This window comes from Periplaneta americana, chromosome 9 (assembly GCF_040183065.1).
Source record: "Periplaneta americana isolate PAMFEO1 chromosome 9, P.americana_PAMFEO1_priV1, whole genome shotgun sequence".
In the NCBI taxonomy this organism is placed as follows: Eukaryota; Metazoa; Arthropoda; class Insecta; order Blattodea; family Blattidae; genus Periplaneta; species Periplaneta americana.
In genome coordinates, this window is record NC_091125.1 from 126,744,441 (window position 1) to 126,768,478 (window position 24,038).

Here is a 24,038-nt window from a genome sequence, read left to right on the forward strand (position 1 = left end):
TTTTAAAATAAATGGAACACATACGTAACGATGGAAATATTTCTCTTTACGTCATATTGTGCAAACAATTAATTGAGTTCATATTCATATACACAACGATTAATAAGGGGAAATTTTTAAGATAAGCGCCTAACATACCACATCTGTACATATGCGGCTTCCTGATTGTTAACAGCAATGAAACATTGCACCACTTTCCTTGTACTCGTGACCACATCATTCTATTAGTCACGTTACGTTTGCAATTTTAAAACCCCGATACCAAATCAGAATCTGACCAAATTGTAGTGTGCAAGGCTGAGTCAAACATCTCCTCTTCATCTACTGACGGAAATTCAGTAAGTACGATTAGATTATTAGAAAAATGATTGTCACAATATTGGTTAAAATATTCAGATTTTGTACACACATTTGTTAGAGATTTTTACTACAAAAAGTACTATTTATATCACGGTTTCTTTTACTAGAAGGATAAAAAAGTATATTTATATTTGAAGGACGTATTTATGTTTGTACGAGAAAGCATGTTAAAAGCAGGATTTATTTTAGTAAATTACATACTAACAACAAGATATTTAAATCAATACAAAATACGTCCGATCTAGAATTACTACAAATTGATATCAACAATATTTATCAATGGCTTTTAAATAATGGGTTAAACTTTAATACAAAAAAAATGTTGTTATGTGACTTATACAAGGACTACATCTTATTTAAGAGGTAATTATACATTGAACGATGAACCATTACAACGAATATATTGTGTAAAAGATCTCGGTGTAACTATTAATCATAATTTGACTTTTCATAATCACATATTTAATATAACAAATAATGCTTTCAAAAATCTGGGTTTTATTATAAGAAATTCAAAAACTTTACAGAACACTTCGACTTTGACACTTCTTTTTAATTGTCATGTTCGCGCTAAATTGGAATATGCCTCTGTAATTTGGTCACCCACTTGCAAATCACATAGTAATCAAATTGAAAAGATTCAAAAACGATTCTCTAGATATCTGTATTTTAGAAGATATCATTGTTCAGCCCTCCATAACAAAATTTCGTACAACAATCTACTTGCTGAATTTAATATAATGTCTCTTGCCAGTCGTAGATTACTTTCTGAACAACTTTTATTATATAAAATATTCAACGGTCTACTGAATAATAGCGAAATATTATCACAAATTCAGATTAACGCTAGAACATCACATTTTAGAAATCGTCAATTGTTGTATTATAAAAAATCAAACACTTCAGCACATAAAAATTCACCAGTGTTAAAAATGTGTTCAAATTTCAATGAAATATGTAAAACATGAGATATAGATTTCTGCATTTCTTACATGGAATACAAACATTTTCTTATTAATATACTGAAGGTAGTTGATTTTACATAATATTGCTATTTGTTACTCTGCAATTTGTCAATTATAGCTACATTTTACATTTTTGGCTATGATATCTATATTTAACTATTTTTCATTTAATTTATTTTGTATTTTTCATTTATATCTATATCTGTATCTCTTATTTAGGTAGTATCTATTTGTCTGTTCTTTTTTGTTCTTTCCTTTTCTCATTTTCCATTTTAATTTGTATTTACACTTGTATCTGTTTCATCTCTTTTTTTCATGTTATCTATGTTTTTTTTTTTTGTAAACGAATATCTGTACTGTCTATTATAATTGGGGCTTGCCCTGGTATACGCATAAATAAATAAATAAATAAATAAATAAATAAATAAAAATAAAAACGTCTGTCCCCTGTATGTCTGCAGCTAATTCAGACATATTCTGAATATGAGTAAATATTCCGCATAATAGATTAGATTATTTTCTACATTTCATTACATGAGGTAATTGTATTTCATATTGTAATAGAACATATAAGAATAACAATAATATACAACTCCTAGTTCTTTCTAAAGCGCATAATATATATATATATATTTGCCTAGAATTTATGAACTATCTACAGAAAAGTGCTACTACTTAATAAAAAAAATACGTTTACAGGATAAAGTATGTGAACATACATGTTCTAAAGAACAGATTTAAACTGATTTTTATTATCTTTTAATTATTTTATTTCTAAGGAATGAAGACTTAAAAACTTTCATTGAGTCATACAATGATTGATTTATTCATTCATTTATTCATTAATTCACTCATCATTAATTCATTAATTAACTCATTCATTCACTATTCACTCATTCATTAACTCACTGACTCATTCACTAACTCAATCAATAATTCGTTAACTCACTCCATTTATTCATTCACCCACTCATCCACTCGCTCACTCTCATTCACTCTCTCACTCGCTCATACACTCTCTCACTCGCTCATTCACTCTCACTCACTCGCTCATTTATTCTCATTCACTCACTCACGCATTCATTCACTCACTCACGCATTCATTCACTCACTCACTCACACATTCACTCACTCATCCACTCGCTTACTCATGCATTCATTAATTTATTCACTCACATTCATTCACTGACTCATATATTCACTCTTTCATTAATTCACTCATTAATTCACTCAACAACTGAGTTACTCATTCATTCTTTAATTCACACATTCATTCACTCAACAACTCATTTATTTATTCATTCTTTAATTCACACATTCATTCACTCAACAACTCATTTACTCATTCATTCTTTAACTCACACATTCATTCACTCAACAACTCATTTACTCATTCATTCTTTAATCCACACATCCATTCACTCAACAACTGAGTTATTCATTCATTCTTTAATTCACACATTCATTCACTCAACAACTCATTTACTCATTCATTCTTTAATTCACACATTCATTCACTCAACATCTCATTTACTCATTCATTCTTTAATTCACACATTCATTCACTCAACAACTCATTTACTCATTCATTCTTTAATTCACACATTCATTCCCCCAACAACTCATTTACTCATTCATTAATTCACACATTCATTCACTCAACAACTCATTTACTCATTCATTCATTCATTCATTCACATCTTCATTTGCTCAACAACTCATTTACTCATTCATTCTTTAATCCACACATTCATTCACTCAACAACTCATTTACTCATTCATTCATTCACTCAACAACTCATTTACTCATTCATCCATTCACACATTCATTCACTCAACAACTCATTTACTCATTCATTCTTTAATTCACACATTCATTCACTCAACAACTCATTTACTCATTCATTCTTTAATCCACACATTCATTCACTCAACAACTCATTAGTCATTCATTCATTCACTCAACAACTCATTTACTCATTCATTCATTCACACAACAACTCATTTACTCATTCATTCATTCACTCAACAACTCACTCATTCATTCATTCATTCACTCAACAACTCATTTACTCATTCATTCATTCACACATTCATTCACTCAACAACTCATTTACTCATTCATTCTTTAATCCACACATTCATTCACTCAACAACTCATTTACTCATTCATTCTTTAATCCACACATTCATTCACTCAACAACTGAGTTATTCATTCATTCTTTAATTCACACATTCATTCACTCAACAACTCATTTACTCATTCATTCTTTAATCCACACATTCATTCACTCAACAACTGAGTTATTCATTCATTCTTTAATTCACACATTCATTCACTCAACAACTCATTTACTCATTCATTCTTTAATTCACACATTCATTCACTCAACATCTCATTTAATCATTCATTCTTCAATTCACACATTCATTCACCCAACAACTCATTTACTCATTCATTCTTTAATTCACACATTCATTCCCCCAACAACTCATTTACTCATTCATTCATTAATTCACACATTCATTCACTCAACAACTCATTTACTCATTCATTCATTCATTAATTCACACATTCATTCCCTCAACAACTCATTTACTCATTCATTCTTTAATCCACACATTCATTCACTCAACAACTCATTTACTCATTCATTCATTCACTCAACAACTCATTTACTCATTCATCCATTCACACATTCATTCACTCAACAACTCATTTACTCATTCATTCTTTAATCCACACATTCATTCACTCAACAACTCATTTACTCATTCATTCTTTAATTCACACGTTCATTCACTCAACAACTCATTTACTCATTCATTCTTTAATCCACACATTCATTCACTCAACAACTCATTTACTCATTCATTCATTCACTCAACAACTCATTTACTCATTCATTCATTCACACAACTCATTTACTCATTCATTCATTCACTCAACAACTCATTTACTCATTCATTCATTCACACATTCATTCACTCAACAACTCATTTACTCATTCATTCTTTAATCCACACATTCATTCACTCAACAACTCATTTACTCATTCATTCTTTAATCCACACATTCATTCACTCAACAACTCATTTACTCATTCATTCTTTAATTCACACATTCATTCACTCAACAACTCATTTACTCATTCATTCTTTCATCCACACATTCATTCACTCAACAACTCATTTACTCATTCATTCATTCACTCAACAACTCATTTACTCATTCATTCATTCACACATTCATTCACTCAACAACTCATTTACTCATTCATTCATTCATTCATACATTCATTCACTCAACAACTCATTTACTCATTGATTCATTAATTCACACATTCAATCACGCTCCCCGCCGGTGCAAGTACGACACGCAGGAAAGTGTACGCTGGGGTTCCTCTGTAATCTAGTTTCCTCGTAAAATGATAGCACTGTAGTGTAACACGTAGAAAATCTAACAAAGTCACTCAGCGCGTTATATAAATAGTCGTACTATCAGTGATGCTATGGCCAATACAGAACCGGGTCTCATAGGCGGTCGAATTAACTTCGACGCTGGATGATAGCATACTTACCGACGGTCGATCTTATTTCGACTCTGGCATGATAGACCTTATTTCGACACAGGCTAATAGTAGACCTCTCACACAGGACAAAGACCACAAGTAGAAAACATAAAATCGTCAGAAATTCAAAAGAATCAATGAAGTAGCCTGTGGCAGCTAACCTCGAAACTCCGAAAGAACCAAGAATCAAAGCCCTGCGCTCTAGCGAGCGGGAAAAGCGTTGGCGTAAGTCTCGAGCCCCTCGATAAAGTGAAGAGGACCACGTATACCGCTGTGGAGTAACGGTTAGTGCGTCTGGCCGTGAAAATATGGTTGAGACAAGTTTGGGGGTTTTTCGGGGTATTCCTTCTAGCAATCGAAACAAAATTACTGGATAACTTCCGGCGTTGGACCTCGGACTCATTTCGCCATCATTAATTCACATATTATCATCCATACAATAGTCCAGGTTAAGTTCACGGTGCGGCGCGCTGTACTTGTACAAGAGCGCGGTCGATCGCCTACTTAATTATTCACAGAATAGGAATGGTAAGCACAATAAGCCTCAGGCTGCAGTACAAACTTTCGTATCCCTCCTCAGTACAAGGTAATAAAAAGGATTACAACTGTCCTCTCTTGAGGAAATAAAAATAAATGAAAGCAGAAATAAATTAAGATATTCATGATCCTTTTGAATAAAAGTCTTCAATTGTTGAGCAATCTTTTTCAAACTTGTACTGATTCATTGATGGACCAATACAAGTTTCTGTGAGGGAAATTAAAAAAAAAAAAGAATATATGTATTTGGAGAGCAGGACAAAAATAATTTTACAAAATAAATTTACATTTTTTCAGAAAATTCCAACTTCTTAATAATACTTTAAATTAATTTTCTTTGATACATAACATTCCTAAAAATGTGTTGAATTTGCAATATACAAATGTATGTAATATACATTTTAAAATCTGAATTTTTTTTCCTTTCTTTTAGCGAAGGTGAAATTTTTTCAATATTTCTTATTTGTTTCACAACATTTTTGATTATGCAGTTTTCTAAATTTTATTCGTTTCAGAGCACAGAGTATTTAATTCCCTTATTGATGGATGTTATTATTTTTGGAAATTAAACAAATGTATATAAATCAATAAATGAGAAAACGAGAAACGAACTTTGAATAGATAAAGGACATTGCCATCTAGTGTAAGAAATAATAACTTTATAGTATGAAAAATATTTCTTCCAAATAAATAGCACCAAATTTAACTTATTTGTCACAGAAAAAACCTGAAAATGACAATCGTGCACTTGCAGACAGTTATTTCCGATCGAAGGAATGACTGATTTATTTATTTAAATATTTAACTATTTATTTAACTATTTATTCAATTATTTATTTAACTATTTAACTATTTATTTAACAATTTATTTAACTATGTAACTATTTATTTCACTATTTAACTATTTATTTATTTATTTATTTATTTATTTATTTATTTATTTAAGGAGAAATAACAAGGAATACCAAAATTGAAAAATCCAAAATTTTGACCAAAAAAGTAATTTAAAGAGCCATGAATACCTTAAAATAAATGAAAGTAAATAAAAAATAAAGAAATAAATAAAACTGAAATAGAAGAAAAGGATGAAAGAAAAACGAGAAAAGAAAACCTGGCCGGAGAAGCAAACGCCACAACGTTTACAAATTTAGCAATATAAACTTTATATAAGGTAAAAGGTAAAAGGTAAAGGTATCCCCGTAACATGCCATGAAGGCACTTGGGGAGCATGGAGGTAGAGCCCCATGCTTTCCATGACCCCGGCACTAGAATGAGGTGGTGTGGTCGGCACCACTCTCTGACCGCCTTTTACCCCCGGGAAAGACCCGGTACTCAATTTTATAGGAGGCTGAGTGAACCTCGGGGCCGTTCTGAAAGTTTGGCAACGAGAAAAAAATCCTGTCACCACCTGGGATCGAACCCCGGACCTTCCAGTCCGTAGCCAGCTACTAAGGAACAACATTTTTAACGATGCTGAACTCATAGCTCGTGTCTTGACAGCCCCAAGTCTGCATAAAACGAGAGGAAAAACGTTCTTTACATAGCACAAACGCCCACTACTACAGTAACATACTTAGCCCCGGACGTAGGCCTACTGTCTAGACTAGACTCACCCAAAATTCACTGTACGTGTTTTAGGGAATTCACCCCAAACGTTCTACGTCCGGGAAGGCGTATTATTATTGAGGAAAATAGGAGCTATGCTTGCAAATTGGGTGTCAAGGACAAATTAATGTCAATAATGGTGACACTAGCGATACGCGACACTCATGCAAGCGCAGTAGTGGTGTTGATACAGACGCAAGTACATTAAGAAATGTGCTGTAAGCATCGCTTTTGACTACAATAACACTAGGTACGTAAGTAGAAGTGAACGTAACCAGACTATAAACGTGTTTCAGAGCTGTCAAAGCATAGCTATTTTTTATAGATTACAATAGTCCCAACTCCTTGATAGTTCGAAATCGGAGCCGTGATCATACTGCGGCATCCGACCCTATTACATAGTTCAGGTCTGCTGTTCAGTGAATATGCGGGAAAAAAAAAGGTGGTGCTTCTAGATCAGTGCTCTGATAGAAGAATTTGGTAGCCAGCACTTCATTAGAAAAGAGGAAAATTTATTTTATCAGAATGAAAGAGAAATTTTCCATTTGAAACACTATCTTAAATTAATGTGTATATCGTAATGTGTAGAGACAAGTAAAGCACGCACTTTCAATATTTGTGCTGACATTTAGTAGTAGTAGTATTTAGTAGTAGTATTTATTTATTTAACCTGGTAGAGATAAGGCCGTCAGGCCTTCTCTGCCCCTCTACCAGGAGATTCCAACTACAATATCAACAATAAAATTACAATTAGTATTAAATTTACATTTACAATTACAAATAATATTACAGTTAGTATTAAATTTACAATTACAATAAAATCAAAGTACGAAAAGATTACCTGAATAATTAAAACTAGATAATTTATCATAGAGAAACAAAGAATATTTTATATTTACTGAATTACAAATTAAATCTAGAATAACAAAATTGCATAGTGATGAAATTACTGAATATTGAAATATTTTGTGATAGATTAAAGAAACTATTTACAAGTAATCAATTACTGACCAAGTGCCTAGTAAGTTTTCGTTTGAATTCAATTTTATTTCGACAGTCAGCACATTTATGTTCTTGCATTTGTTAATTCCAACCTTTAATTAGATCTGAAGTACCTTAATGTATTTTATTTATTGTAAAAATCAGGGGTAAACAAATTATGGACTGCATGTCGCCATGGAGAATAAAAATTTTTATGCGAGATCGTGCGTATTTGCTTGCTTTCCGCACAAAACCAATACGCGGTAAGTGTGAAATACCACATTCGGTATTCCCAACGTAACACATAACAATTTCCCTCTTCTTACCGCTTAAGCGCCATATTCATTTTACTGCTTTAGGCTTTTAACATATTATTTTTAGAGACGTTTTTATCATAGTAATAATTATAAATTGGAAACTTACTACTGCAATTTCACCTAAATTGCACTGTTAATTATTGTTTTTAAATATTTGCAAAAATTAAGTAAACTCTACAACACCACAAAAGTTACTGCATTTGTAATGCAAGTAACATTAAGGAAGCCGTGAAAAAATCAACAAGATTCCAGATGCCGATGTTATTATTGCAATATGTTATATAAATAATATTGTTAAAATATTAAAATGAAAAATAAATCATTACATAACCTTACCGTTTGTTTTAAGTTCGCATTTATAGACTGGGGGAAAAAAAGACAGACGTATATCACGGCCTGCTGGAATATAGTAAACACAGAAAACATTTTATAGCAACAATGTTGAAGATAGATATTTTAGTTTTTAAAAGTTGCCGTCATTGAACAGAAACCAAGATGGAGATTTCATTGCAACTAATTAGAAATTCCTCTTTCAGGTATGTAATAAACGATCTTCGCACAAAATAATGTACGATACACGAGCGGTATGTTTATTTTCTTGTTCTCGGAAATTAAAAAAGCTCAACTACGTTTCGCTTTTTCAATCTTTTCCTCGAACATTAAAACATCAACATACCGCTCTTGTAACGCATATTACTATTATGTGATGCCTTAGTTGTTTATTGAATTAATTTTTTTAAGACTTCAATTTATTATATGTCACTATGACTAATACCTACATAGTGTTAACAAAAGCAGTTGTAGAAACAAAATTCCAATGTACTTTTCAGATTAATATTGTTACATCGTTGCGCATCTCAAGATTTTGTCACTACACAGCTTCAGTGGAGAGCACAGAGCGCCTCTCAGAGAAATAATAATAATAAATTATGGTTTATTTAACGACGCTCGCAACTGCAGAGGTTATAGGCCTATCAGCGTCGCCGGTGTGCCGGAATTTTGTCCCGCAGGAGTTCTTTTACATGCCAGTAAATCTACTGACATGAGCCTGTCGCATTTAAACACACTTCAATGCCATCGACCTGGGCCGGGATCGAACCTGCAACCTCGAGCATAGAAGGCCAGCGCTATACCAAGTACACTACCGGGGCCGACTCTCAGAGAATGTGTTTGCATTGCATAGATATTTAATATTGTTTAATATATTTCAGTAATGTTAAATGTTATGTTTTATTTAACGACGCAACTGCAGAGGTCATATCAGCGTCGCTATATTTCAGTAAATGCATCAACTTAGCTCGAATGGTTTTCTCATTGTATGTGTGGGAAAAATGTGGTGGCTCCTGAAAATTTTTAGTTTTGTCTAACTGTGGTAAAAAATATCTTTTATTGCATATAAGCTGCCTTTAAATAAATACTTTTTATGGTATTTTCTACAGAGTACTATTCCTGTGTATCACCGACTTATAGACACAAGTATACGAATAAATGTAAACACACAGTACCGGAGCGTGTGAGGAGAGATCGTCAACTGTCGGCTCGCTTTCCGTACCAATCGAAGGTAATATGATCGACGTACAAATAACTTGTATTCAAATAACCAAACTCAAGACTCTAGTTATGAGATATGGTCTTCCATCGTTAATCATTATGAAGACTCCACGCTTCGTCATTTTATAAATACTGTTGACTCTTAAATCGCCGTCTGCATTAAGAAATTTGTAATGTGAATTTGTTTTAAAGAGGAGTACTAAAACTATATTTATTAAATATATGGTAAATATTCCTCAGTATAAAAACCATATCATTTTCAAAATGCAATAAACAATAATCTGTTTCATATGTTAGAAACAAAATTACGAATTACCTAAGTGACACTGTGAATTAAGAATGTAATTTTTCTCATATCATTAGTCTATGTATTACCGATGGAGCATTCAAATTCCAAATTTTGAAGGCTCTTAATATTTTCTTTCCTATGTCCTTTATCTTAGGTTTTCTTATTAAGAATAGCTCACGTCAGCGCCATATTAAGAGAGCCAACGTTCTGTAAAATTGATGTTGTTTTTTTTTTATTTTTGTATCTCGTATCTTAAATTTTTCTTAATCGTCATGCTAATAAAAGTAATCTTAGTTACTATGTTTCATTGTTCTTTCTAATGAGTGAACAATCTGTAACATTCTAAAATAATTTGATTAGATAGCCTAATTTTTCAATTGTTATTATATATTTCTGTTCTCTTTAGGAGTTAAGTAATCTTCTATAGCCTATTACATTTTTACAATATTTATTACATACAATCTTCAGTGTTTTCGATCACTGGATAAACCATATTAAACATGTCTGATTTATAATTGCAGGTTATTTGAAGAACATCATATTTCGTTCTCCACAAATAGAGAACGCAACAGAACCAAACTGCCGTATCAATATAAGAAGTTCACCATGAGACAGATATCACTAGGTAATGTAAAGCATAAACATAAGTTTGTAAGTATTTTAACTCATAAAATTATTAGATTCTGCCCATCACTAATACAAAGCTCGATGAAAATCTGTTAGATAGGAGAAAAGTTGATAATTTTGTCTCAATTCACACCTTGTAATGGAGTAGTTTCTTTTGCACAATCACAAAGAGAGTTTCTATACAAAACAAATATGCTACCTGTAACTATTGTACAAAGTTTTATAAAAAATGTTAGATAGGAAAGGAGTTATTAATTTTGTCCCGCTAGATTTACATTTTGGACCACTGTGCACTGAGCCATAATGTGACCGTAAGAATTACATCAATTGAGACAATCCATGACCCCCCCCCCATCCGGAATCGAATCCGCGACCTTCTGGCTTCGCAGCGTTACGCCTTAACTGTGACGCTACCGTGCTCTCAGTTGCGTAGTATAACAGATAAAAAATGTTGAAGGGATGTCAAAGGTAGAGATCAGTACAAAGTCACTTCTTTTCAGTGCAGTCGAATTTAGTTCGTGGCAATAATACAGAGTGATCCGTTCGGGAAGACATAAAATAAAAACGCGATAAAATCAGAACTGATGCTATTTATTGTTAAATAATGTGTAACATTACGAACACGACACACTTCATATCTTGAAGCTAATTCTTCCCATCTGTGGTTTAACATATCAGGGGCAACTTTCTCGTAAGCTGAGGAAATTTTTGCTCTGACTCATGAATATCCGTGGGTCGCTGTGCATACTCATCGTTCTTCACGAAACCCCAGAGAAAGAAATCGGGTGGTGTCAGGTCTGAGATTTGGAGGCCATATAATTAGTCCTCTTCGACCAAACCAGTTGTTACCAAATGTGTCATCCAGATGATCAGGAACGTCTGTTGCCCAAAGAGGTAGTACACCATCCTGTTTGAATACGATACCCATTTTGTTTCCCTGTTCGAAAAGTTTTTCAACATGTTCAGGTATGGTCTTTAACGAACAGTTTCCTCTGCGAAGATAAACGGTTCATACAGATTATAGCGACTTACCGCACACCAAACATTAACTTCAGGACTAGACCGTTCCAGTTCATATGAGACATGCGGATTTTTAGATATCCATGTGATTACATTATGGGTATTCACTCGCCCACTGACATGAAAGGTTGCTTCGCCAGAAAATCTTCATCTATTCAAGAAGCATTTTGTTTATTCGGTAGTTGCTGAGTAACTTTTATTTCTTATGCGGTAACAATGATGATACAAAAATTCCCGTGCTTCAGTATCACACTGGGCTGAAATGAATTCTACAGCACTCCCATTATAAATTTTATGCTCGACCATGCCGAAATGCAGTAATTATACACCTTGTAGCAGTCCTTTAATGCATGTCATTAAAGTACATCTACTCATTAAAGTACAGGTGTTCAGCCAATAACAAGTCAGCTTTGTACCGTTATAAAACCTCAGCCAATGACAAGTCAGCTTTGTACCGTTATAAAACCGCAAGTATCGATTATTCTCGTATATGCAATCGAAAGAGAATTAGCGAAAAGTCACGGAGGCTGGAAATCCAATACTGTCGCAGAAGGTTATGTTCTGTTACTATAATAATTAGCGTTAATTGTAAATAATGTTCAAATAAATTCAATTTGTCATCTCGTTTTTTAATGTCTAATTTAATTTCAATGTTATATCAAAGTTAATATTTAGTTTACTCTGTAGGTTCTTATAGGCTATCAAGGTCAATGTGGACATCTGTTCCTCGGAAAAAATCAATACTTTCGCGTCTGCGCACATCTCACAATTTACTAGGTATTGCTCAAGGTCAGTTAGATACAAATAAAATGAATAATTTCAAGTTAGAAATACGGTCGAGCATAAAAAGTCATATGAAACTCGTCTATAATGGTAATTAAGAAGCTCGTATGAAAATTATGAAATTCGCTTGCGCTAGTTTCATAAACATCCATACTGGCTTCTTAATTACTATCATTATAGGCTCATTGCATAATGTACTATTATAGTCATTTTATTTTATATCTTCCGAAACGGATCAAACTGCAGTAGGCCTATATTACGAAGAAATTATATAAAAAGTGTCATGTTATATTTCTACAGAAATAGTCTGATAATATGATTCAACAATGCTGAATTTAGGAAAAAACAGCTCATTTTGAAATAAAGAAGACGCATATATCTTATTCTAACTGAAGAAAATCTCGATGAGATTGGGTATAAACTAGTAAAATCTCCAGAGAAATCGTTAAGAAAGCTAGCTCAACAGCCATTTCTATCCAAGACAGCAGCTTGAAAAGCGACGAAATGTTACAACAAGAATCTTATAAGACAACAATAGTTCATGAATTGATTCAAACAGATCATGTGTGTAGTGTTCAGTTTCGTCGGTAGATGCGAAATCCATTGTGTTTCTGGATATTATCTTTTTAGAAGAAGTGAAATGATCATTAAAGAGGATGGTGAACAGTTTCAGCACACAACGTTGTTGTACTAAGCGAAACCCGTTTTCTAGGCGTACACCCGTTATACAAAAATTAATTTCTGCGTCTCTATCTCAAGAAGTTTTTCTGCAACATTCCCCCTTTCAGCGAATAAGAAATTTGAAGACTACTGACCTAATGGATAGGAAAATAAATAATAGCAATTGATAAGAGCACTACCGTGTTATGTAATTAGTAGGTATTGGTAATATTAGAGCAATATAAGCAGTTGAAGTATTGAAACGACTATCGTAGAATAATAACGTAATTATAAAAGAAGAAAAATTAGTTAAACTTATCTAAGGAGGAAAACCAAAAGGAAAAACGTAATATATCCAAGTTCAACGAACTAGCTGTTACGTGATTTATATACCTCTTATTGCCTACTTAACAGGGATTGGTAGTTAACTGGTAGAAATTGTAATATATTTTTTTTATTTAACTTAAATAAATTTCTTTGTGAACAATTTCATAAGTTGGTTATGTAATTTATATAGTAGGCCTATATATTCCGAGAATATTATTTTGTATTCAACATATGTTTATTCAAATCGTGGCGACATGATAACCAATAATAAATATATTTAACTTCAAACGTTGCTTACCGAAACCTACATGTTCCAAGTTTAAAAAGTATAGAAAAACTATTTGAGTATACATATGACATTTGCAGGCTATCTTACAAGATGTATGATAATGCCATCCTTTGGAATATTTTTAAGTTATTCTGATCTACATTTTATTATACGAGAGAATTTCCTTTTAAATTATTAAATCATTCAGATATGCCCAAAGATATATTTAAATAAATACTATTCTATCTGCCAAGAGTGCCTTCTATTATTTCTAAGTTTATGTGATTTTTTTTATCTGAAATGTAGGAGAAGAGAAAATTGTACCAATACATGTGCATGTACAGAATAATTAAAACTTAATCATGTTATTAATTTTTTCCCGAGAGTAAAAAGAATATGTATAAACAAATTGTAAATCATGCAGTTGTGAGTACTAGAACCTAAGCTATGACAAATAAATTATTATATTTACAATTTTTGCATGGCTTAACAACGAACTTCCTTTAATATTTTCGTACTAATAATATATTAGTGCATTATTCTCAATTGAATTTATTCGTAGAAAAGTGTAATAGTTTTTTATTTGTTACTTTACGACGCTTTACCAGCTGCTATGGTTATCTAGAGTCTGAATAAAATGAAAGTGATAAATGAGTCCAGACATGTAAACAATATGGAATAATATAAAATATTACGTAAATAAGAATATTTTAAAATATTAATTAATTTGAAAAGTAAAAATGATTAATTTCGCGCTGTTTTCTCCATCTTCAGATTTATAATGAGGTCTTGCGCTTGTTTATTGTTTCTTCTTGCTGGTGTCTTGTGAGGCTGTGTTTATGATTGGTAATTGAATCGAAAATTATGTGCAGTCTGAAATTATGTTGAGTGTTGTGGGTGCGTTGCATATGTTTTATATGTATACATATTTCGTATTTTTCTAGTTTTTTTTTAATTTCTTGCTTTCCGAGTCAATCTGTAGAATTTCCATGTCTGTTTCTATATTACTGTAGTTATGGTTGGTGTTTGTGACATGTTCAGTAGGTTGAAAGTATTATGTGATTTGATTATGGTTCCTTGTACACCATGTAATGTATTTGTTGTGTTTTTGTGCTTGTGTTTCTTATAATATTATGTCTTGTCTGTTTTAGGATATTATATTATATTACGTTGGAATTGCATCTATTCTCTTATGCTATTTATTTGAAGTGTGCATTTCTTCAGTTTAGTCTTGCTCGTTCAATGTTATGTTGATTAAATTTATTTTAATACATGTTTTCATTTCTTTGCAGTGTTGGAATATTTGATGCTGTGCTACATTTTCCATAATGTTCTTGCCAAATCAAATTCGCCTAGAAATTCGGAAGTTCACGTATTTGGTAATTTTATGCCGTCTATACACTCATTTATATTGAAATTGAATTTTTTGAAGTTACAAAATATATATATTAAACTCAAAAGAGCAAATGCTGGTCCTTGTGGAAGTTCCATTTACATAATATAATTCTAGAAGTTACGTGATAATCAATATATAAATTTAAATTGAGAAAAAAAAATACTAGTTGAAAAAGAGGAAAAATATCTACCAGTATAATAAAACAGTCAAATAATAAATAGTTTTAGTTTAAGTGAAAGTGTTATTATTAAGATTACTTCATTCTGGTTTGTTTAATAACGTGATCGTATAATTTTTGTCCATTATGTAATGAATTAATTTTCCCACATTTTTGTATTCAGTTTGGGTTCAAGTAAATGAGGCATCAAATTTCGCCTAGTATTATGAAATTTGTCTATAGCATCTTTACACTTATAGCCTATAGATTTTTATGAAAAAAAGTTCAACAGTGTTAAATTATAAATCTGTTCAATATTAACAACACTAAATTCTGAAAAAATTAAGTGTGTTGGGTAACCAATAGATTCTGACAAAAAAATTCAAATATCGTTAATATTCGTACCCTAATAATATTTATTTGATGTAGGCACGTATCAGGCGTGTATGACTTGTATAATGTCAGAGGAGCCAATTTTATGGACTACGACAGTTGTGAACACATCAAATTTATCTTCTTATCCTACGCACTTCTTTCCACAAATTAATCCCACCTGCCCACAATGTTGTTCTGCAGTAAATATTGATGCAGTTCCTGAAAACAGTAGTTAAAACTGGCAGAATATATTGAATTGCAGTTGCAAAAATATAATGTGCTCAAAAAACTGTAGTCTTTCATTATTCAAATGTTTATGCAACTTGAAACCTTCACTACGGCTCAAAGCGTCTTCAGCGTATAATTGTACATTTTCATAATTTCGGTTTCTGTTTTAACCTAACTTCTGGCAAAATTGTATATTTGCACGCTGTTCAAACATTAATGTAATGAACGTTGCCACTGAAATTCTAAAGTCCACACCTGTGGAGTAACGGTCAGCGCGTCTGACCACGAAACCAGGTGGCCCGGGTTCGAATCCCGGTCGGGGCAAGTTACCTGGTTGAGGTTTTTTCCGGGGTTTTCCCTCAACCCAATACGAGCAAATGCTGGGTAACTTTCGGTGCTAGACCCCGGACTCATTTCACCGGCATTATCACCTTCATTTCATTCAGACGCTAAACAACCTAGAAGTTGATACAGCGTCGTAAAATAACCCAATAAAATAAAATAAACAAATTCTAAATCGCGCACGGACATCAGCTATCTATCGTCAATGAATATATCATATATATAAAGTCTAAAAAAATCAATACACATGCTGGGAGAGGTAGTTAGAGAGGAAAAGACAAACATTTTTTATCAGGTCAGTAGCATACTGTATCGTACATTCTGTCTTGAACAGGAAAGTTTTGTCTCTAACCCGTTCGATGTGATGGTGATTACACACACTGTTATGAGTTTGCAGCATACTGCTTCGGACAATCGTACCGGATCATTCGTCCGATGCAGTATGCTCCAGCCTCATAAGAATGCGTGCAATCATCTTAACATCGAACAGTCCGAGACAAAACCGTTCTGTCCGACACGGAATGTCCGATGCACTATACTTTCGGCCTCAAGGAAGATAATTTCTACGACTATTCTTTCAACTTTATGAATATTATTCCAAAATACGTTGGAATTTATAGAAAATTCGAAAAATCGTACGATGAAGCAGTACCAATAACGAAGGCATAGTGGGATATTCAGTGGTTTCCCGTTAAAACACATACATTAAGACAACGTGCATGGTGTGAAACTCGATTACTCAAACTTTCCTTCATTGGCTAAGTGCCCTAACCAACTGAGCTAGATTGTCAGGCACGCTATTGCATTTCGTATCTTGTCTTTCCGGGAGTATTGAAATGTGTGAGAATTTCTATTATTACGAAGAAGGTCTAGGTGATTCGATAGATAGGCCTATGGCCTGGAAGCAATTTTTATTCTTTCGCCCAATCTTGTCACGATTATTGCACATTATAAGGATTTTACTCCCTGTCATGTACAAGTACTGTATGTGACATCATCTTAATGCTACGTGCCTACTCCATCACCAAGAGAGGCAAGAAAAGGAAACTAAACAATATCTCTTACGTGTTATCGAATCCAAAAACAGTAGACCTATACCTTCTCCTCGCCTTCCTGATGATAAACCTACGAGTATAGGAAGCTCCGACACTTGGAATATATTTGTATTTCGCATTACATGGAACACCACGAAACTCTCAAATAATTACTGTTATTTTTTACCGATTTCTAAATTTATTTTTTATTATTCTTTCAGACGACTTCATAATGGATTCCTCAGAATCACATTTAAGGATGAGTCCACCGCCGTAAGTATTAATTTTATTATTATACTGTAAACTGTGATAAACTTGACCGCTGGGATAATCTTGAACACAAAAAGAAAATATTTAAATGGCATCAGTTGCACTGAATATATTTAAAAAAATCATTATTTCTCCATTCCCTAAATATTGTTTTTATAATTATAAGACACAATTGGGGCTGATATAATGATTTAAATCTTTCTTTTTGTGGTCAAGTTTACCCCAGCGATCAAGTTCATCCCAGTTTACGGTACTAGAATGTTGGCCCTCTGTACCTCCTATTACCCATCTCAAAATATTTAGTCTGTACCAGTTGAGCGTTGTAAATTGCTATTTGGACACATTGAAGACTGAATTTGTTAAGCTGACATTAAGACTATAGGCCAGGAAAACGACCAGCAGATTTGAACTTAAAATATATTTGAAATAATATTTCTCTCTAAATTACCTACCATAAAAAATTTCAAATAATTAACAATAATTTAAAACAATTTCAAATGAGAAATACACAACAACAAAAAAGGATCACCAGTGTCGTGCTTTCGACATTACTCCTTATGTGCTAGCTATTAGATGAAGTGTATGGTTGATTTCGTAAAATCTGAACAGAATATTTTATTATTTCTGCAGCAATATTTTTCATAATTTTTAAAGGAGTTCCAAAAGACTTAAAACATTCCACTGATACTTTTGGAATAATATTGTTCTCAAAACAAAGTTAGTATCATTTATAGTACCAAAGGGTATTTTGAAGGGAATGGAAATGGAATATTTACGGGTTTTCACCACATTATCATTTTAATCATCATTTCCATTTAACAATGTCAACTGTGTTATACTTTAGATATTTTTTGGTATAAATATCCTTTGTCATAGCCACATAGTGTTATAAAATTAATTTTATATATGCGTCCATTGCTATTTAACGATATATATGGATATACACACAAATGTATACAGAGTGATTCAAAAGTAGTTATCGCCACTTGCGGAACTTATTTCCGAAAACTTTCTGAGCAACAACTGTCATATAAACACGGGTTATATTCTCATTACGAGTATTTTCTGAGTTACACTAATTTGGAGCTGTTTAAAAAAGTACTTTTTTTTCTTTAGTCTTGAGGGTAAAAGAATGTTGCAAATAGAGAATGAACTATTTAGAAATAAACTTTCTTTAATTGGCTAGTGTTCTGAAGCTAAAACTGTGTTGTTAATTCGTTAATTGATTTGTACAGATTTTTTTCAATTTTCTTTATTAAAATTTACTTTATTCTTACACACTTATCACTCTTACACACTTATCACAACAATTGTTACAGATTACATGACTTGTAGCAACATGATTATTCATAGTTTAATTTTGCATCCTAATGTACAGTCTTAAAGAGTTTACAAGAATAACGTGATTTATAACAATTGTTGTGGTAAGTGTGTAAGAAAAATGTAATATTGTAGTAATTTGAAAAAAAAAAATCTGTATCAAGCCACTATGGAATTAACAGCACATTTTTAGCTTCAGAATACTTGCCAAATAAAGAAATTATACTTCTGAATAATAATTCATTCTCTAATTTATTGTAATATTCTTTTAGCCTTAAAACTAAATATAAAAAATGTATTTTTAATAACTTCAAATTAGTGCAACTCTGAAAATATTGAGCGGAGGACCCATGTTTATGTGATATGTTTTGCTCAAAATGTCTTCGGAAATAAGCTCCGTGGTAACTCCTTGCGAATCACCCTGTATATGTTATTGCGAAACATTTCTTTCCTTAAATGTCGAATTTTTATTTTATTGTATATATATTATGCAATGTTTATATTAATATTCATGTTGCAGGTTGCCAACTGTACCAACTGGTCACTATCCATTCCTGAAATATGGAGGAATTGCCGCATATTTTGGAAATTTTTATGATCAAAACCAAATTGTTAGGCATAAAAGAATTCCAGCAAATCAGGATACTTCCTCACTGATCACGACCAAATCTTCTCTTGACTACGACAAACACAAGAGAAGAAACATGAACACCAAATCTAGAGTCGACCGAGATTTCAACAAAAAAATTGTAACAGCCTTAAAAAACTCCCGATGATTGAGTGAATACATTTTTGTTCTATTGTGTTTCATGTTATTGTTATTACATGCAGATAACGCTAGTTGCTTATTAGCTAAAGCACGTCGCATATTCTCTTGCATGTAGGTGCCCCACACTACGATATTTGGCAGCAAGCGAACGCTTTAGGATATGTAGCATCTAGCGGAGATTCCTTGAACTTCATATTAATGCTCTCTCATGAATTGGACAGAGTTACGCAATAATAGACCAACCGACAATTTGAAAAAACAAAAGAGAGAGAGAGATATTTGCACAAACCTGTTGATGGCAGGCTAATTTAACTTGGAAAAAAATCAAGAATGCGAAATCTGAATTTTGCTGCTATTTATAAGCAATAATTCGTTTATTGCATAAAATTTATTTATTTATTTTGCTTTGAAATATTAATTCAACTACTGGTCTCTTATCAAAAATCGGTTACCCTTTTTTGATATTATTTGTGTTAATTTTTTGTAATAGTATGAATGTTATAATACTTACTTCTTGCATGAAATGTTTTGTAAAAAAAAAAAAAAAGATTTATTTCAGTGGCCAATATCTCGAAACAGGTTTTTGGCGCTTGGTCTCTTATTGCGTAACTCCGTCCAATTGTACCCCGAACAAACATGTGTTCACGTCAAAACGACAGTATATGGATAAGACATGAGACCTGGTTTCTTTCAATCAATATTGTTATTAAGATAATCTACTGAGCAGGGAAACTGTGTTTTAAGAGATTTCAATCTTAAGTATGAAAGCTGATCTTTAAGTAAGGTTCCAACTGCAATAGTACCCTGTTTGTTATGAGAAATTAATTATTTTCCTTTGTGTAGACACTCTCCATGATCAAAAATTTTCCGATAGTACGACCTAGCGAATATAGGAACATTTTCAGTTCTTTGACTACAATATTATGGAGTATCTCCTCACAGCCCGGATTTGGTTTCATACCATTTTAATTTGTTTGGACCACTGAATAAACGTAGTGCAGGAAGACGATTTCTGGATGATGCAACTGTACAGGATGCTGTGCATGATTGGTTGGGACATCAAGGACCGGATTTCTGCACAAGTTGATGCTCCGATGGGAGTCGAGAACACTATGTAGAAAAATAGTAGGGTAAAGGTTGGTAATATTGTGATATGATTAATATTGTGACAGTTCTTTTTGAGAGTTTATTAACATTTTAATGAGCGAGAGGAAGATCAGTTTTTTGTGTCAACGTATTAAGGGAATGTTCGTTGACAAGTTTCTGCACAAAACCGATCCTTCTCTCGCTCAGTAAAATTGTAATAAATTCTCAAAAAGAACTATCACAATATTAGTCGTATCACAATATTATCAACCTTTACTCTATGCAGTTCAACATTGTAAATATAAATTTGTGCATATTTTATGCAAAGAAACCTCAGCAAAACAGAAAACCTTACTTAATGATCGACCTTCGTATATGATGAAGAAGTAATAGCATAGTCTACTATATACAGTCACGAAGCTTGAGTTTCGAGGGTGCTAGAAACAATAGACTGTGACGGTACTATTTTGCATTGCCTGTAATGAGGCGATATTAGCGATCCTAGTGGTGAGCAACTATCTAATGTTTGCATAATTTATTACGTATTGAGCTTCGCGACTGTATATACTAGACTGTGGTAATAGTTCTCTTCTTCTGTCCGAACAAAAGTTACTGTTCTAAGACTTCTTCCTACATTACAGAAAAGTTTTTAAAAATATTTATGATTCTTTTGATATATCCGTTTGTGTGTACATACATAATTTGAAGAATAAATAATGCTATTAATTTTTATTTCTGAGCATAATCATCACTGTTGAAAATAACATGCCAACAAACCTTTATATTCCTCACAAAAGAATTCGTCCCAGGACCAAGACATTCAAATGGGTACCTTTCTAGCTGCTGCATCCGAGATTCGCGCGTTTGAACTCGGACAAGGTATATTAAAAGTCCTATTACGCACTTTCGACCAGTCGCCGAATACTAGGTCGTCCGCAACCATTTGGGTCATCATTTAAGCTCTTGCACATATGACCGTAGCAACCAGCGAGTTTCTGACGATTATAGAAACATTAGCAATACGCGGGAGATGAGCAGATTTCGACGACAAACAAGATTCAAATGTACACGTTCAGACTGCGAGAATATTTGTGGAGACCAGCAGCGCAATGAGTTTCAACATTGAAACATTTACTTCAAATATTTTTCTGCTTTGATGATATACTTGTTGCGTGGTAATGTTATTTAACAGAAAATTATATATTTTCTGCTGCTTCTGGCTGAAATGATAAGAAAACGGTCTACTTTTGCATTAGGATATTAAAAAGAAGCTCATTGGCTTCAATCGACGTTCTCGTATTTTATTAAACAGTCACAGTGCTGAGAGCCACTGTATGACCGAATAAGGATTAATTTTCCATTTCATTTAATTTCACGTATTAATTATTTTCATTTAATCACTGATGTTTGAATGTTCTACTTGTATCAAGGTGAGTGAATATATAACTTACCTCAAAGCAAGAAATACTTTTCCTTCGGAAGGAATGCAAGGGCGCATATTCGTATCCGTTCTCAGTGCATTTAACAGATCATTGAAAGACTTCAGACATCTTTGCAAAGTCAAAAAATTATTGTCAAATTTTCTTGCGCATTTGCAAAATGCAATAATCGTACCTTTGTCACAGCGTTCTTGCAGTAAAGGATGTAGGCTATCCAGCACTATATTTTTATTTTTATTTTTCTGCAGACAAATCATTATGGCAATCTATGCCATGTTCATAATTCTTCTTGATGGTCGCAGCAGAGTGTCACATGTTGGTCTCCTAGTTCGGTCACTCGATTTCTGGTCTGTTGTCGACCAAGTCACTGGCGACTGGTCGACAGTGCGTAATAACCCTAAAGGACAAATAATCCTGAGAATGTTTTCCTCTCGTGGAGGGGAGATAAAAGCAGGGGTATTTTCTTTTAAGATTTACGCAAGAATACAGAATAAATGGTATTTGCATTTTTTATTCACTTGTGCCTATATTTGTTTCTTTTTGTATTTGTATTTTTTTCTCAGATTAAATAAATAAGTTATTTAACTATATGTATGAGCTCTTCTATTATCATAGTTCTAATATTATCAGCAATTAATCATGATTATCCCAACATTATTGTCACAAAAATTCAACTGAAAGCCTTGAAAAAAGATCAGTCTTTTAATGTGGTTTTGATCCTACAAGAACATATAGATTAATCGATATTTGCAGTGTCAAAATACAGTCTATACGAGGGCTGGGCATCGGGAGCGAAACCAGTCTCTAAACGGGGACGCTTAATATTCATCCGTCACTGGATCAACGGTGCGCGGTGTTCAGCGGGGAAGAAAGGGGATGAAGAGAAATCATATGGCTCCCCGTGAGAGAGTAGAATCCGCTCTTGCTGCCCAGCCCTGGTCTATACTTTAATGACACTGAAACTCCGTGTAGCTCATCCTCACTAATATTGCGTATTATCTGTGTTCAACGCTTCTTTCTGCCCATCCGTCTGTGTACTGTGAATTATACTAAGTTAATGAGCGGGATAATTGCATATTCCCTTTTCTCTAGTTCCTTCCTCATTCAGGAACAATGAAGATGAAAGATAATTTGTAGTAAAATCTGATAATTTTTCGTTTTAAATAGTAAAATAACTAACTCTAAATTCTACCGTAAAAAGTTTTTCTTGTGTCTCGAGTAACATGGGACACAAAATTCATTTTTTTGCGATAGTGCGTAAAGCTGCACTTTACCCACTGTTATCAGTGCGTAAAGTGAGCCTTTAAAATAGTACTTAGTAAAAAATTAATTAATCATTTTATAAGCTCTGCTATTCATTTTATGCACTTACTTACTTACAAATGGCTTTTAAGGAACCCGAAGGTTCATAGCCGCCCTCACATAAGCCCGCCATCGGTCCCTATCCTGTGCAAGATTAATCCAGTCTCTATCATCATATCCCACCTCCCTCAAATCCATTTTAATATTATCCTCCCATCTACGTCTCGGCCTCCCTAAAGGTCTTTTTCCCTCGGGTCTCCCAACTAACACTCTATATGCATTTCTGGATTCGCCCATAGACTGCCAACGTAAATATTACACGTAACACAAATAAATAACAAGTTTAACATTATTTTATATTTACACTGTAGCTCGTATTATTTTGAAGTTACTTTTGTAGTACCACTACTCACTACAACATGATATAGTACTCAACTTTTCATAAACGCTTTGTTGA

General features: G+C 33.0%; 1 protein-coding gene across 5 annotated transcripts; it reads left to right on the forward strand.

Annotated features, from left to right (window-relative positions):
- Positions 1 to 210: 210 nt before the first annotated feature.
- On the forward strand, positions 211 to 22,869 carry LOC138706457 (uncharacterized). 5 transcript variants are annotated; one of them, XR_011333997.1, is made up of 6 exons: positions 241 to 338; positions 9,778 to 9,899; positions 10,700 to 10,803; positions 15,156 to 15,242; positions 17,617 to 17,668; positions 19,506 to 22,869. XR_011333997.1 is itself a non-coding variant. In XM_069835780.1 (6 exons), exons 3-6 carry the CDS (start codon positions 10,785 to 10,787, stop codon positions 19,759 to 19,761), a joined length of 414 nt encoding a protein of 137 aa, XP_069691881.1. In that variant the 5' UTR covers positions 7,186 to 7,290; positions 9,778 to 9,899; positions 10,700 to 10,784; the 3' UTR covers positions 19,762 to 22,869. The 5 variants fall into 5 exon arrangements, 4 of the variants coding, with proteins under 4 accessions (XP_069691879.1, XP_069691878.1, XP_069691880.1 ...); XM_069835780.1 differs by lacking the exon at positions 241 to 338 and adding an exon at positions 7,186 to 7,290; XM_069835778.1 differs by lacking the exon at positions 9,778 to 9,899 and having other exon boundaries at positions 211 to 338.
- Positions 22,870 to 24,038: the final 1,169 nt, after the last annotated feature.